Source organism: Scardinius erythrophthalmus (genome assembly GCF_964197995.2).
Source record: "Scardinius erythrophthalmus genome assembly, chromosome: 9".
NCBI classification, from domain to species: domain Eukaryota; kingdom Metazoa; phylum Chordata; class Actinopteri; order Cypriniformes; family Leuciscidae; genus Scardinius; species Scardinius erythrophthalmus.
Window position 1 is genome coordinate 9,826,827 of NC_138229.1, and position 17,670 is coordinate 9,844,496.

General features: G+C 38.5%; 1 protein-coding gene across 2 annotated transcripts in view; it reads right to left on the bottom strand.

Moving 5' to 3' along the window:
* Window positions 1-604: 604 nt before the first annotated feature.
* The window catches only part of arhgap12a (Rho GTPase activating protein 12a), a 30,887-nt gene continuing 13,821 nt past the window's right edge, over window positions 605-17,670 (bottom strand). The window contains exons 3-19 of one of the 2 annotated variants that reach the window (XM_081374246.1): window positions 10,104-10,361; window positions 9,591-9,722; window positions 8,447-8,545; window positions 8,095-8,217; window positions 6,971-7,036; window positions 6,177-6,238; window positions 5,978-6,059; window positions 5,777-5,875; window positions 4,917-5,012; window positions 4,714-4,816; window positions 3,638-3,754; window positions 3,452-3,550; window positions 2,655-2,732; window positions 2,419-2,553; window positions 2,225-2,330; window positions 1,874-2,044; window positions 605-1,311 (exon numbers count right to left, since the gene is read on the bottom strand). In XM_081374246.1, coding sequence (XP_081230372.1) covers window positions 1,086-1,311; window positions 1,874-2,044; window positions 2,225-2,330; window positions 2,419-2,553; window positions 2,655-2,732; window positions 3,452-3,550; window positions 3,638-3,754; window positions 4,714-4,816; window positions 4,917-5,012; window positions 5,777-5,875; window positions 5,978-6,059; window positions 6,177-6,238; window positions 6,971-7,036; window positions 8,095-8,217; window positions 8,447-8,545; window positions 9,591-9,722; window positions 10,104-10,361 — 2,052 coding nt within the window. In that variant the 3' untranslated portion in view covers window positions 605-1,085. The other variant, XM_081374247.1, reaches the window with a different exon arrangement.

The following is a 17,670-nucleotide window of genomic DNA, read 5'->3' on the forward strand; positions in this document are numbered from 1 at the left end:
ACCCAAAATTAAACAAGCCTATAATTCTTAAAAACTTCAAGCAGAAAAGTGATAAAAAAACCTGTCAGAGCACTGACACAGCATCCACTGTTTGTGAGTTTTTTTCCCCAAAAGAAAACAAAAATTTCCCTATTAGACGAGAGAATATTTGGAGTAAAATAGCATTTCACTCATTTTAGTGTGAAATAAGGGAGTGCGAGAACAAGAAATCAAAGATGAAACTAAAAAACTGCATCTGATTACATCTCTATTTTGTCTTTACATGGTAAGTTTGCATCTTTACCTATAAAAATATAATTGTCAATGTATCAACAGCATTAAAATGTTTTGGGTTCAATCATTTAGATTCTCACAAAAAAAAAAAAAAGCATTTACAGTAAAAAACGACAAAAGTCTGAATCAGAACATTTCTTTATACAGCTGCCTTACAAAAATGCTTTGATCAAATTCATAATATTCATCAGGTAGGAGTAAAGAGTAGGTTCATATACCAGTAGTTCAATTTTATGTGAGAATGTTCACGTCAACACATGAAAAACAGTTACTGTGATGTTTTCTGCCCCCTGGTGGAGAAACTTTGAGAGTAATGACACTCAACAAGATGACCAATTTGCCTTGTCAACTTTATTTTGATCAAGACAAAGCTCTGCAACAAAGCAGAACATTTGATGAATTACATTCAACAGCTATTAACCAAATAACCATCTTAATTCTTTTTAAAACATTTTAATAAACCAGTCTCTAATACAATTGTGGTGCCTTTACCTCCATGTGCACTTTTAGTCCTCACACACACACACACACACACACACACACACACACACACACACACACACACACAAATACACATGTAGTATGTCTGTCAGACATATTTACAAAGAGAAATCCAGTTTAACCCACTCACAATTTCTCCCTTTACTTATCTCTCTAATACAAGATCTTCACATGGTATTTTGTCAAAAGCATACTGAACTCGTTATTTAAATGCTGTAAGTTTGCATGACGGGTCTGGTCAGGAACAGTAGTAAATATGATGTCCTCACAGGGTTAAATGTGTCCTGCACACATCTTATTCAAGTGTCTCTCTAAGGGCCAAGACGGTCAGATGCACTCACACAGCATGAAATATACCTGACATATATTTGCATACCGCAAGAGTTTATGAATCCTTTGCTTTTGGAATGATAATCAGGGAAAAGGAGGCTGACAAAAGTGTCCGAATATAGGGAGTCTACAAAATAATTCCAGTGTTTCCCAGCAGTGGTCATCTCAGAGGTCACTTCCAGCAGTCCAGAACAGAATGAAATCCATCTCCACAGAAATTTGAGTTTTAATATAAAGGTAAAATCCATGTCAATCATGTCAGTCAATCAGTTGACGTGTCGCTCCAAAATGTTTTACGGTATTACCACGGAAAGATGTGATGCAAAATGTAATATGTCAATGTGTCGCTCCAAAATGTATTACAGTATTACCACGGAAATATGTGATACAAAATGTAATACTAGTAGTGAATGGAAATCTAAAATGAAGCATCAGATTTCTCCCAGAAGCAACATGGTTTTCAATCGGACAGAAAAATGTCCATATTTCAAGCCCTCGTTGCTTGAACCAAATCCAAAAATGACATAGTCCAATGGATTTGGGTATGTGTAAAAATAACACAACATCCAGGCAAAAAACATGGCAATAATTTAGTCCAATAAAGATATGAGAAAGGATTTGACAGTTTGTAGAAGCCAGAATGGTGAATTTTTTTCCTCTCATGTAAACATACCAAGACGTGCTCAGTTTTCAGACTGGCAGTCAATGGGCTGTCTGGTCTTCTGGCCCGGCGGAATTTGGTCAAAGGGTTCCTATGAGTGTGACCTACCTGCCAAATATGGTCTCATATTCCATAAGAATCAGCTCAACAATCTGGTTCTGGTAGACCATGTGCACGGCCATATTTGCCGTCTCTGTCTCCGGGCGCAGGAGCGTTGGGCCGAACACGATGGCTACACTCTGGGTGGTCATCCTGTTCTCATCGACATGCTGGATCACTCTACAGAGAGAGAAAAAGGTTCTAAACACAGGGGCAGCTGACATGACATACACTTTATCTAAAACTGTTTCAGCATTTTTCTAATTATAAACTACCTAATTATTTCCATTTATGATTACGTGCCTTCTAGAGAGATATTTATTCATCTTTTATTTTGTCTCCCTACCCTTTTATACTCACTTCTTCAGGTGTTTGAAGAGCACCTGTATGGTGTCTTGGTTGGGCCATGGCAGTTGCTTCATCACATCCTTAACCGTCTGAACTTTGTGCTTATAATCTGGCATTTCTACACGAAAAACACACACAAAAGTGTTAAATGTGCAAGAAGCATTGCTCTCTAAAAAGCTGTGTCTCAAATATTGATGTCCACTCACTGATCGCAGCGATGAAGTCGTTAAAGAAAGCAAAGGTGAACAGAGGTTCTGGTAGCTCGCGGAAAAACATCTTCAGAGCTCCAGTGGTAACGTGAATGTCCTCCCATTTACTGTCTCCTAAATTCACTTTCTCATCTGTATTTATGTGGATCATAGTGACACAAATCATCAGATTATTTATCCAGTAATCTGTTATAAATAAATCAGAAAGGGTGTGAAATGGTGGAAGGGCATACCATGATTAACAGCAAATCTCAGTTTTTGTATGATGGCCAAATTTCCACTGACTCTGTACAAACCATCCACTCCTAACCCTGGATGAAGGGAGAAAAAGAAATGACAAGCATTGCACAGAATGCATGTTAGGATACAGTTTGCAGCAGCGAGTATCAACTTATCCCGTTTACATGCACATAATTCTAATATTTATCAGATTTTGGCAATATTCTGATTAGTATTGAGTCATGTTAATGTCATAATCGAAAATTTGTAAACATCTTATTTAGAAAATCCACTGAAAGGACACATGCACATGCTCAGTCCACAAGGAGTTGTGGGTGCTAACAGATGCTTAGCCAGGTATTTAGCTATGGCAACTCAAGCTAAATGGACACATCTCTGGAGTGAAAAATAAGACTGACTTGTTTTTATGTAATTATTTAAAGAAATCGACATCAATGCTTGCCAGACTTTCTCAATTTTGTGGTTGTGTCGTCGGGCATTTCTGAAGGTGAGAAGTGTTCGGGTCCTAATTAAATTATGGTGAAAAAGTAGTAATAAAACTAATATTTGTTTAGCATATTGTGTAATCAATGCCAGCACTAAATCTCCTGGTAAATAACAGAGGGAAAGGAAACTTAATACGTACACAGAATATTACGATACTTAAACGGAATATGTTGAGCATGGAAAGGCAGTCAGTGTCAATGAGTGAAAAATAGTAATTTAAGTTTTACTAAGCATAAAGTTTGAAAGTTGGGGTTAGGGTATTAGGATCAATATTCAGCTTCACATGGTCTAAACAGAAGATTACCGGTCTTCTCCACATGCTCGATGCACATCCAGACGAAGCGAGGGACGGTGGAGGCCTCTCTCTGACAAAGACTGCTCAAACTGCAGCCAAACACCTGATCTACAATAAGAGAGAAAATCAGTGAACAAATGAATTTTACAGATAACCCCATGATGATCCAGTTCTGTTTGTAGATGCATGTGGAACCTTTAATGTAGCCCTTGTCTTTGACAGCCTGTAAAGAGGGTCTGCCTGTGAGAAGCTTCATCAGCTTGGTCTTCTTCTTCTGTTCAGCATTATCCATGCTTATAGACTTCTTACTATCTAAAGAATAAAGGGTAAAGAAGTCTATTTAAGAAATGGTACACAACTCCAAGTGCACTTGGATTAGTAATAAACTAAAGTTTATGCTAATTAGATTTTAGAACTGAGCTTGAACATGTGTTTTAAGATCTCATAGGTGCACTCCTGGAAACGATACAGCAGATACAGAAATTACAAAGATGTGTATGTGCCATGTGAACCGCACTCGTCTCATAGTAATATGATTACATGCATGAACAATCAAATTCACTTAAATTTTGTTCAATGGCTGTATTGGAGAGTATTAATGTAAAATACACCTGCAGGTGTCATGGAAATGAAATCAAAGATGTAACTGCTTACTGCTCTTGATCAATACCAGTGCTTTATTTAACATTTCAGTACTTTTTCAATTTTCTTGAAGTTTATTCAGGGATCTAAAATTAGTTTACTTTATTTTTATCTTTGTTGTATTGTCCTCATTTGCTCTTTTGCCTGAAATGTGTTTATTTATCAGGTTTAGAATAAGACACTGTCACATAATATATAAGACACTTATACGGTTTACTTGCCTTTAATAACTGAGAACTAAAAACACTAATGAATTAAGAAATTAATTTGTATTAGTTTTTGCTATGGTACAATAAATAAATAAATATACATTTAACTACATTAAATACTGAAAGATATTGATAAACAATAATTAAATCTAATCAAAAAATGTATGATTTCACCCTTTAATTGAGAGGTATGTATTTTTATGCTTATTAAAATACTGCGTTGACAGCTTAGACAGCTCAATAGGTTTTGGAGCAGAGCTTCAGAATCGTGAACACACACACACGAACACACACACACACACACACACACACACACACACACACACACACACACACACACACACACACACACACACACACACACACACACACACACACACACACACACACACACACACACACACACACACACACACACACCTCTGGCCTTTTTGGAGTTTCTTTGATCTTTTTCTTTGTCATGTTTCTCAGTGTCAGGAGATTCTGACATGTCTTCTTCAATGGCCTCATCAGACTCCCACATCTGCAACAGGAAACACATTAATGTCAGTACAAGGATTCAGAACAATTACAGTGAAGATGTAATGTAATGTAAGTGCAGGTATATAGAAAAGTAATCTTACATATGTGTGTATGGCTTCAGTCAGTGCTTTATACCAATCGAGGCCGTCGTTTGCGTCTGACTGCAAGAGGAGCTCCATGCCCTGCCGGGTCTTCAGCTACACACAAAATCAAATTAATATTTGTTACACATGAACCATGTTCAAACATCAAGCAGATTTTAGCAAACCTTCAGCCAGGCTCCTTAAAAAGGGACAGGTTAATCCACTGAATGACCTTAATAGCATTTCAACATTCAGACTTCTTTAAATTAATAAATATTCAGACCTCATTTAACCAAATAAAGCACAGAGAGCCAATTAGGTCAATAGCACCTGCTTCATCTGCCAATGGATGATGAAATAAAAATGTTTAACCTACCCATCAAAAATACATTGTATCAGCCAGAGACATGCATTTTGCATTAATTCCTTAAAATGTTGTGTTTTTTTTTATTTTTTTATTAGTTGCTGCATGAAGTTCTGGAGATAATAAAAGGAAATAAAAACTTTTGGCTTCCTAACTTAACTCCTGATGGCAAACATTCCATTGAGATAAAAGTTGGTCGAAGACCAACAGTGAAAGTCACCAGTCTTAATCATTGAGGGTCAGACTATCATTTTTGCATTGTGATCTACAAGCATTGTGTAAAAAATGTATGGCCATATTGCTGCAAACTCTGTTTCATTAACTTGCCAAAACTTTCATGTCTTCAGGGAATATAGCTGTAATCAGTGATTCTGCTAATCAAATTTGAATTAAATCTTTTGAAAATGTAGCCTTCCTGCAAATTGATAAGCCACACACACACGCCCTCAAACACCTCCTTAATTTATAATCAGTCTACAAGAAAAGTGAGATTAGTTTCCAACAGGCTGTTTACCTCTAGAACGTTTTTCTTGCTGGATTTGTCTTTAGACGCCCAGTCCACTGACCCTCCTCTGAGATCCAAACTGAACTCCAGCTTCTGGTCTCTTCCAAACTGTTGAGAGAACAACACATTAACACACACACCAGACATATAAAACTGAGTACATCACATAGGTTACTTATGATTTTCTCTCAGCACTGAACTGTTACTCACCCAACCAGTCCCACTCCCTTGGCCCTTGTTAAATAGCAGTGATGAACCCTGCAAAACTGTCCAATAGGAGGTCCAGTTCTTCCTGTAGGCATGAAATTAGACAAATAAACCAAATTATAATATCAGCATGGCACAGTAAGTCAATTGTTTGATCTATCAGATGAATGGGAGCATTCCCTCCCTGTTTGTTTCTACTTACCGGACCTTTTTTCCATGTTCAGTGATTTTAGTCATGTTTAGTGTGCCACATTTCTCTGACGGCTGAAAGAAAGAATAGAAAAGCTGATGTGAAAAGAGAAAAAGAAGACAAACCTAAATAAACAAACTACAGTTAAGAGTGATAAACAGCAAGAGTGAGAAGAGACAAGCAACCTGATTTTGCCCAGTGTCAACAAAGACTTGAATCACCATACGAGAGAAATTACAGAAGAACAGTGGTTTAGACCTGTTTGCAGTAATGTTGTACTGAACTACATTACAGTCAGTGCTTTAATATTTAATAGAGAAGCAACAAAACAGACAAAACCAGCAAATCAAGCTTTAAAATGGATCGTTTTAAAACCTGATTTGATAAGCATTCAAAGCATGTGCAAATGCAAAATAGCTGATTTAGACACCTGTGATCTATTCTGTATCAATGCATCACACTGACTTAGAATTACTTTTACTTAATATCACTGCTAATGACTGTAATCACTTGACAGTCTTGATATATTGCAGTTGCTTTCTAAAGGCATTGATCCATGAGATGTCGTCCAGTGACTTTACCATGGCCAAGAGTGTTTTTACCAACACACTTCATATTGAGTGCATCAACAGCCCTTAACACATATGCTCTCATGGTTATTGATTTATTATAAACCCACACCACAAGCATAAAGCATTGTCAGAGCTCTGCATTAAGAGAGAAGTTAAGAAAGGACAGGGAAAAATAAACAAAAGGGGGAAAAATGAGGACCAGGAAGAGAAAAGATGGATGATGCTTATACTAACAGAGTGGGGGGGTTTAGGAGAGGAGGGGCAGGACGAGTCAGAGTCAGGGGAGCCTGTTTTAGTGTCCTAGACAAGAAAACAACAAACCACATAATTCAAACTTGTGTCAACACCTGTAATAATATGTTAATCAGATAGCATTACACTTCTATCTCCATTTCAGGATCAATCAAGATATTCTAATAGGTCAAAACAGGTTGTTTTGAAGACAGCATCAGTTTCCAAAGCCAGACAGGACATAGGTTTTTTTATTGCTGATCTTTTAATCAAAGTATGTGATTAATCATACAAGTGCAAAGCATCATTAAATACACGGTTCTTTCAGAAATAAAATTTCTCCTTAACTTTACACCACTCACAAAATAAACATCCTAGAGGATCTGAGCAACATAAGTGTGTGTACTTGGTGACAGAGCTGAAAAGATTCCTTTAAGCAGGATGATATATTCAAGTGCAATTTATATTGATTGACGGGTCTTAATTTCGGCCGATCATGATGACAAGAAATCGATAGTCGAATCTGCTGCAATAATCCTGATTGGAGCATCCCTAGCAATTTCTCATGCAGTTTGAACACATTTGTGCAGAAATCACTGTGTGTACTAAAATGAGTTGCAATAGGCAAAAGCGTGCATGCATCATCTCATTCGACGTGATTGGTTGTTGGAATATAGGCGCAGGACAACACTGACTTGTGGCCTATAAGGGTGAGAGCGGAAGGTGCTTTTGCGGTGCGGGAGGAGGGCTCGCCGGTCCTTGACAGATTTCTGTTTTAACTTAAGTCAAACATTAAGCACATGTGAACATCACCCAAATCAGAATGGGAGACTTTTCCTCACTAAAAACCAAAAGAACTGTTAATTTCAACCAGACCAGCGCTAATAAATAAAACAACCTCTAAGCAGTTACAGTGTGACAAAATACCTAATCAATCTTCATAAAAGACTGAAAAATAAGAGTTTAACCACTTAATGAAGATAAAACCACCTTGAAACGACGTGTTTGATTACTCAACTTTGGCATTTTTACTGAATTTGAATAGTTTTACTATGCATGTTGTCACTGTCTCCTGTATAATGGCAAGAAGACCCATTTTCTCTCTTTGTATGTATACGCATGAGTACCTTGTCATTGGACTCTGAATATATGCTGCGTCTCGTCCTGGTGATAGTAATGGGATCTGGCAGTCTCCGATCAAGACTACGAGTTTTGTGTGCATCCCCTGGCAGCAGAGGTGTGTGGTTAGACTAGAACAGGTGGGACGAGAAGATGCAAAATTATTAGGGCTGGTAATGATGTATGTTAGGCAAACAAATCTTGATATACTTGCAACGTGTACATGCACACACAGACGCACAATTTAAATAAAAGGGTATTGAAACCGGGATTATTTGTTTTAAATCAAATTGAAAGGGATATCTGGGACTTCCAGATATTTTTAATGCTGATAGGACCGGAATCTATTGTTAGTCTCACCTGTGATTTGAGACCAATTTTAGGAAGCTCCCATTCAGATCTGGAGTCACCTGCACTGTAGTAATACAGCCGGCCTCGCTCGTCTGTGTGTCTCAACCACTATATACATGTACAAAACACACAGAGACATGATGTGCAAAATAAGATCTTCAAAATCAACTAGTCAGTGAGTTGCCTGAACAACCAGTTGACTAATCGGTCTCGAGAAAGTTCTGTAAGGCTCGGTTTACACCTGGTATTAAGATGCATTTTGGTTGCTTAATACAGGTGTAAACAGGGTCTAAAACGTTCTGAAATTGTCCACTTTCGACCACTTCTATAGGTAGTCAAAAACGCTTTCAACCAGATTGCTTTCGTAGTGTAGACACTCATGTGGCTGAATGTGTTAAAACAGCCACAAAAGACGCCTACTCTCCACCTACTGACCTAATGCGTAAACATTATGGGAAGCGCGCTAACCAGACTGGATTTAAACGTTGTCAGCTGGAGACCCAAGTTTGGTTGAGAGGAAAAACATAAGCACAATGTTCTGCCAGCATTCCTGATTTCTAACATGCCAGAGCAGAGCAGAAATGAAAGCTGTTGCTCTCTCTGTGTTTCTCCATCATCTCCGGTCACTTTCATAAGTAATTTGCATGAGGATATTTCGTCCATCAGGTCGAAAGATCCCAAAAAAACCCCCCAAATATTTACCCATCTGTAGACACTCCCCTTGAAGAAATAAGGGACAGAAGTGGTTGAAAGTGGACAAAAGAGACGGATTAAAACACCAGGTGTGAACAGGAATGTGTCTCCCACATCTACTTGTGATCTGATTGTCTGAAAGTGGGTCGCAAGACCGCTCTGAGTGGGCCGCGGCACGTGCAGTCAAAAAATGTCTGATGAAAGACTTATTTTAAAAGACATGAAAAGCGTGAAAGCTGTTGATTCGTCTGTCTGAGAAAAACGTGTTGTCCCAAATCAGTAAGCCTATAATCAGGCCAGAAATTTTTAACTGACTAATAACTAAATTACAGCTTATTGCCAGCACAAAATAAAGCAGTGCAAATAAAATATCAAAAAAAAAAAAATAATTCTTCATTAGTGAGGTTAGTAAGAAAAAAACGGTCAAGCAAGCACTAACACACTGAGTTTGTCTTTGTACCTTCTCATTAGTATAGTCAGACACATACAGAGTGTGTCCATGCTCATCCATTTCTTCAGACCAGCCTCTAGGGGGCGAACCGTACTGACTGTCTGATTGGCTGCTCAGACAGTTTTCCTCCGATGACAGAACCTTCACCCAGCCAATCACAAAAAAGCAAAACGAGCAGAAATTAAGAAAAAGAGAGAAAAAGAAAGTGAAATAGTTAATTAAGAGAAGGACACGGAAAAGAGAGAAGAGAAACAAATCACCAATCAGTCACAATCAACCCGCTGCCCACAAGATTTGAGAAACTCAGTTACCCAGAATGCTTGGCATGCATATAAACATACAACAGGTAGAGAAAGAGTTTAGCTTTCACATCATGCATTTCCCAAGGCCACAGAGGATATTTCGTCCTTGATGGAGTTATTCCCCTTTGCAAGCCACAATTGATGATTTGATTTTGTGTGTGTGTGTGTGTTTATGCGTGCATGCATCACTGTCTGTTGTAAAGTGTCTGAGGGTGTGTACCTCAGTGTCAGTCATTTCTTGTTTCCCCTCTTTCCTGGTGAGGCTATCCCGTGCCCGTGGGGGTTTCCAGGTCCTCTCCTGCGTGCTTCGGTTGTAGTAGAAGAGTCTGCCATTCTGGTCTTTGTGAGTCTCCCAGTCACCAATGGTGTGGAGTGGAGAGGAGGACGGCAGTGGAGGGGTGGATGACTGAGAGATCTTCAGCTCCTGCAGGTTTGTGTAAACAGGAGAATCAGGCCTGCCCTGCCCTGAACCTAAAGTCTGCATAAGGAGAGGGAGAGAGAGAGAGAGAGAGAGAGAGAGAGAGAGAGAGAGAGAGAGAGAGAGAGAGAGAGAGAGAGAGAGAGAGAGAGAGAGAGAGAGAGAGAGAGAGAGAGAGAGAGAGAGAGAGAGAGAGAGAGAGAGAGAGAGAGAGAGAGAGAGAGAGAGAGAGAGAGAGAGAGAGAGAGAGAGAGAGAGAGAGAGAGAGAGAGAGAGAGAGAGAGAGAGAGAGAGAGAGAGAGAGAGAGAGAGAGAGAGAGAGAGAGAATCAATCCTTGGAGTTACAGCACCCGTCTCCCAACATTGCTGCCCCCTCAGAGAGAGAGAGAATCAATCCTTGGAGTTACAGCACCCGTCTCCCAACATTGCTGCCCCCTCAGATGTCTGCCTTTACATGCACATTAACTTTAATGACATCCCATTCTTAATCCATAGGGTTTAATATGGAGTTGGCCCACCCTTTTCAGCTATAACAGCTTCAACTCTTCTGGGAAGGCTTTCCACAAGGTTTAAGAAGGCCTTCTCATCCAACATCAGTGCCTGACCTCACAAATGTGCTTCTAAACATTTAGAATTACGTTTTTTGTTGTTTATGTTTCTTGGTCTGCACACTCCCTGACCCACCAGTTGAGAAACACTGATCATAGGCACACTGATTTTTCTCCATGTCAAAGTTCCTGTTATATGACCTGTTAAAGTTTGTTTCCGTTTTTCCAGATTTTTGCCATATTTTCTTGATTGAACAGAAACCTAAATTGCAGTAATGGCATCTGCGGCAACCACAATTTCTGTGCATCCCTAATGCTCAGAGAAACTGATTCGAATAGTATTTTCTTTCTATTGCTACATGACGGATATTATGAGACTAGAACAATAGAGACACAGTCAAAGAGGGAAACAGAGGGGATAGATTAGAGAGAGAGAGGGAAAGACTGTCATTCATACCTGAAACTATTTATGGAAGAACCTGCACAACCACATTCCAGACCCTTACAGCACACATCTGAATGCTTCCTTTACCACAAGGCATCTCGACAAGATTAGATTTGCAATGGATAAAAAGTTGTTTAAACAAAATAATCTGGATGAGGAAAATGGAACAAAGTGAAACGCCATGCAGCAAAAAAGCACTGAATAAAAGGAGAGAATTTATGACAAACCTCTATGCTCACAAAATACTGAAACAGAGAGAGATGGAGGGAGAGAGAAGGTGAAAAATTGTGTTTGAGCTTGTCATTCAATCAAACCTGTTATACAACAGCCTCATAGGTAATTTAATTATGACTAAGCACATTAGAGTAAGTGTGTGTGAGAGAGAATGATCACTTGATTATTTTGCAAAGCTATTGAACGTTTTATTACAATGTGAATCATAATGCATGTGAAGTGTACCAGTCCATCACTGCAGTGTCCGAAACAAGGTAATGAGCTCACATTAATGAGTGCATAGTGAACCAGGATGGCACTTAACAGTTTAAGCCACACAGAGGATAATGTCATCAGATTAAAGACGCTGCCTGAAGCGCACAAACATACGCTAATGGCGTGGTGCGATTAAACCAAGTCAGACTTTTAAGGTCAACATGAACCCAAAGCAACATTGAGAACCTGAGTTACCCAAAAGTTATCATGTGATCACAACGATAATGTAAAACTTCATTACATTCCCAATTACTGAAAAAAAAATAATAAAAAAAAAATTAATGAAAATCTGTGTCAGAGAAAGAGTTGTGTGCATCATAGTTAACAACCATAAACACTAATTTCAGCCTGCTGGGGCCATCAGGCTCATAGTAGTGATGACGTGTTGGACAAAGCGACCACAAAATTCATGTTTTATCTATCTGCCCAATAATGTGCACTGAACAGTTTATGATCTAATATTCAGTACAATTTTCATTAAGTATAACAGCAAGTTGGAATGCTAATTTAAACAGTAATATTTACAAAACATAACTATAGACATAACAAATCCCTTACTAAAACTAGACCCAATTACGCCGTCTCTCATGTGCTGAAGCAGGATTATGTAATGCTTAGAGTGTGAAATGTGGGGGGAATTTTCTTTTGTTGTGGAAACAAACCACTGAATGTGTATGAATGAAAGATGAATGGTGGTACATGAAAAGCCAGGGGCTATATAAACACACAACTAGTTTCCACTATGGAAACTCACCAATAAAGCATTTTAAATTCACTGAATAAAGATCAGTAGATAAAAACATGCATCACAACGACAACAATTGAATCTAAAAAAAACAAGCACTGTATAAACACAAATGATCGCAAACACAAAGGGTAGTTAATAAAAGCATATTAAAAGAGAAAGAAGCAAAGTCTTTTTTAAACTTTAAACAAGCCTGTTCCTGATAATTCAAAGCACTATTGTATATTAGATGGGTGAGCACCCAAGAAACCAGCTTGATGTTAAGAGACGTGAAGAAACAGCCAGCAGGTGGCGTAATGCTCACCCTGTATGTCTGTGGATCCTCATGTTTTAAGATAGGGGAATACGCTTTCAGGTGACATATTAAACATGACACCTCTCATGACAATCAATGGGCCTTACATTACAAAAAGATTTGATTTTTTCTTTCTAAATCTTGTCAAAAAATCTTCTAAATATTCTCTGACACTATGGCCAGCTTCAGCTCCATACCAGCGTGATGAACAGATCTTCAAGCAAAATGAACTGGATGAATATTTAAATTCTATGTACCATGTATTCTATGATCTGAACTCTGATTTGTGATGCAAACTTTTCGCAAACTGGCCCCCCAACTGAGCCTGGTGTCTCCAAATGTTTTTTTCTCCATTCTGTCACCCAATTGAGTTTGGCTTCCTTGCCATTGTTCCTCTAGCTTGCTTAGTTGGGGACGCTTAATATTCAACAATATTACTGATCTGACTGAACTGACGCTGTTGTATGAGAACTGAACTGAACTGAACTGAACTGTATTGTATAAAGCGCTATATTAATTAAGATGACTTGACTGATTCGCACCCCTGCTGAACAGCTAATCTGTGCTTTCCCTGAGTGGCTGAAGTTTCATCACTGTGAAGGCAAAGTCATCACCATCGTGAAGAAGCTGTAGGCTTGTTTTTACATGCAACCAGAGAAGAAATAACAAAAGAACGAAGTATTATCTTTGTAGTACTTTATGATACCCAGTCTTTTTAACATTAAATTCCTTCTCCAAACTGTGGTACAGTATAATTTCTGACATTTAGTAGCAGCATAGGTAATGCTGGTATGACAAGCTCCAAGTTATTTTTTTTTAATTTACAATTAGAGCCAAAAGAAGAATCGGGCTCAGCACTGAATTGTACAGTGTGTGCAAAATTTTGGTAATAGAAAACAGTACAATCATGTTCCTTAATGTGCCTTTATGTGTATGCGAGTGCATTGCAAGCAGGATAGTGAGCAAGACATTGTGAGTGCTGGAATGAGGAAGTGTAAGTGTTCTTGCAGCAAGTCAGAACAAAATCCCTGGAATAAAGAAGAGAGCAAAGCTAACTCCATTTCTCCCTCTCTTTGCCTAACTTGTAGCCCTCATTCCTTTCTCTACCTTTTATATCTCCCTGTTTGTCTTTCTATACCTCTCCCTCTCTTAGCCTTTATAACTCTGTTCTAACTCTTATTGCCATGGCGAATATTAGTAAATTTGTACTGCTAAAGGATTTACAGCTATATATAATAATTGACAAAAAGGGTAAAGAGGTGACTAACAAGTTAGAAATTAACGTATAAAAGAAAATATAAAAGAAAATATTAAACAAGCACTCTAAAAAAAAAAAAAAAAAAAAAAAAAAAGTCAAATGTGGACTAACCCAACTGTTGGTTTCTTTTTTTTAATTAGTTGGGTTTGTCCATATTTGACCCAAACATGGGTTGAAACAACCCAGCATTTTTTAGAGTGTACTAAAATAAGGAAGAGCATTTTGAAATGTGAGATTTTTCTTCCTCTCTCTTAACAACTCAATTTCTTCTTTCATTGTTCACTTCATTTTGTCATAATTTCCTCCCTCATTCCACTCCACCGCTCTATTTCTAACATGAGGAGACTTAACACCTAAAATAAGCAGAACACTCTGTGCCAACATGCCCTAAAGACTCAGGCGAGTGTGTTTTTGTGCTGCTCTATAATAGACACGCACCCAAAAACACTAAAGAAAGAGGGAATCGAAGATAGATATGGTTAAAAGAAGAAAAAGCAATTAAAAGGGACAGAGAAAAAACAAGAGAGAGAGGGGGGAAGGATGGAAGAAAAGCATTTGAATATCACTCTTGAAATACAGTAAAAACAAAGTCTAAATCACACAGAAATATCTAGAGCCTGTCCAGCTCAATACCGCACACTAGGACCAAAGCATCCTAGAACGCGTCAGCAAGAGAGAGACATATAATCTGGTAATCTAATAATGTCTGAGTGAATCATTTTTGAGTTGCTCCTCTCATCCTATCACGAAAGGGTCATCTCTAGGTAACAAACGCAGAGTTTTCTTCTGAGTTTGTTGTATACAAATAGACCCTCTGTGGCCATTTATAGACCACATCATGACTAACCTTAATCCACTACAGACCAGTCTTAGAGAGCTTCTCACTTTATTAAGAATAATCCTGCATGTATGTGTCCTCTGTGCTAAGGAGGATGGGACATAGATTATGAAGTGCAATCCTCCTTAGAGTGACCCTTGAAGCTAAACTGTTCTCCGAGAAAGAGAAAGTGACCTTTGAACCTAAACAGTACTGTCTATGCAAGTGTGTCACAAGTTTGTTCTGAATATGAGCATAAGTACTGTTGCCTTACAACAGCAAGCTTTTAGGTCAGGTTAAAGTCAGGGAGAATGTACTGAAAATATAACCCAAGGTATACTACATGAAAAACCTTTGGGCAAGATGTTGCATAATATTTGATTACCTCATAAAACACACCCCACCGCCACAAAAACAAGTGCAAAGCAGAGTAAGCTAAACTCTTAAAGTGTCCATCTGAAAATGGTTGGAGCAATAAGTGAAAGGCTCCACAGACATTAATCAATGGGAAAAGTGCAAGAACTTTGTTAGTATTTGGGTGAAAAGAAATTCTGACAACAAAGTCCCTTTCAAGGCAAGTCACTCAGTTCACTTAATGGCTATCTCAGGAACACAATCAGGCAGCATTTTTCAGGGCAGCAAGTATATCTATCTGCCTAACTGAAATGGGAAACAGTGATATCTCAAAAACTACTGACCAAACTTACATTTCAATAACATATTTCAAATCAGCAATAAAATCTGACATGAATAGTATAATAAATTATGCTTCTTACCCTCAGATAACACAAAAAAAGGGAATATTTCAGACTGGTCCAGCCATTGTACAAGTGCAAAAGCTAAGCACAAGTTTCACATAAAAGAGCAAGCGGCGACAATGAAGACTGTCTCTTTTATTTGGAAGGTGAGATATATTTTACTAGATCCTCAATATTGACCGTTTCAATTTCTCCTAGTCAATTGTAATGCCAGTGAAGCTTATGGCTCTTGCCATTTTTGTCTGCAATATGCATAAGCTGAGAGTCTGTGGCTGAGACTACTAAAGTCCGACGTTAAACATGATACAACACCAGTTATTAGAGACACTCTCAAACTCAGCATTCACATCAAGAACTGACTCCACTCATCTGAACCACACAGAGATTTCAGTACAAACCTGTGCAGGGACACACAGCGGTAAACCATGAGCTCACAGATGCTTCTAAAAGGAGAATAGGAATTAGCATTAGAAAGCCATTAATTTGTATGCTTATGCCAGGGAACAATTACATTAAAATAAACCTTCACAAACAACACAACAAGGTTAAATAAAGCTGTTGCAGTGATAAGTGATCCATGTTTACAGTGAAGTGTATTAACAGTAGCTATCCTGCAGTATTAGCATTATAGTATTATGTAAGCTACAGAGCAATAGGCCATGGAGCAGTCGAACACTGAGATTCGGTCGACAGAGAAAACAGATTAAAACAGCTTAAAACAGCATTTCATCTGCATCAGGGCAGAGGAATCAGGAATCAGACTGTTTTTTTTTTACAATCACATTATTACAGTTGTGTAAAATGCAAGACAAATTAACAACACACACAAGTGCCCAAGCCTGGTAATGTGTGTGTCAGCCTGCTTGTGCAGAGATATGCCGAGTGTATGATTTCTTAAATTGTGTATTCTTGATAATAGTGTGTGTGTGTTCTTCTCAGGCCAGCTGTCCACTGAACTGTTATGTATCAGAGCTTATGTAATACAGCAATTCACATCACACACATGCACAACCTCATCACATCAGCATGTCATAGTAACTTAAAACAATAGCACATCATGTTCCAGCTCCAATTCTTTCTCTGACAACAACTGCAGTTTGTATGTATAGAACAACCTGTGTGAACGTCTGTGCTGCAAATGCAAGCTCAACTGCATTTGCGTGGCTAGAGAGTATCATAAGCATAAGTTGTTTAACACTGGACCCCATTGGCTTTCAGTGTATGGACAAAAACGGACCAAGACATTTTTCAAAATATCTTCCACAGAAGAAATTAATACAGGTTTAAAACACACAAGAGTGAGTAAACAATGAGATGGTCATTTTTGGATGAATTATCCCTTTATGTATATGTGATTCAGCAAAAAAAGAAACGAGAAAACAGAAAACAGAAAATGCACTATTTGTAGTGTAGTTTACGTAGCCTAAATTTAGCAATTGTGCATGTGTGAGTATATGTGTATTCATGCATTATATGTGTATTCAAGCATAGTGCAGATGGAGGTGTGTGAGTGTGCGTCTGCGTGTGAGCCTTACCGGTTCCTCTGGGTACATGATGTCTCTGCAGTGCTGCTCAGTGCAGAATATCCTATAACGGGGGACGCAACAGCAAGCAACTCTTATCTGGGCTGGATGCAGGATGCTAGAGCCAGTGCAGAGCGCTAATACACAAAAGCACTCAAACAAACACAGAGAAACACTCTCCTCGCCCCCTCCCATTCAACACCATCACGTCATGCTGAACATCCCGACCCAAACTCTCTCTCACTCTCCCTCTGTTCTCAGAGAGATTAAGCAAATCTTCATATGAACATAAAGACAACCCTTCTGTTCACACACACAGATGATGGAAGGAAGTACAGACTGAGTGTTTTCATCTCTTTCCTCCATCAAATTCTCTCTTCGATGTAGTACTGTATGTAGTTTACAAAACGTCTCCACGTCCCTGCAAGTGACCTTTGGTCACATACATTAACAGACACATTTGCACAAACAGAACACGCCTTGCTCTGTTT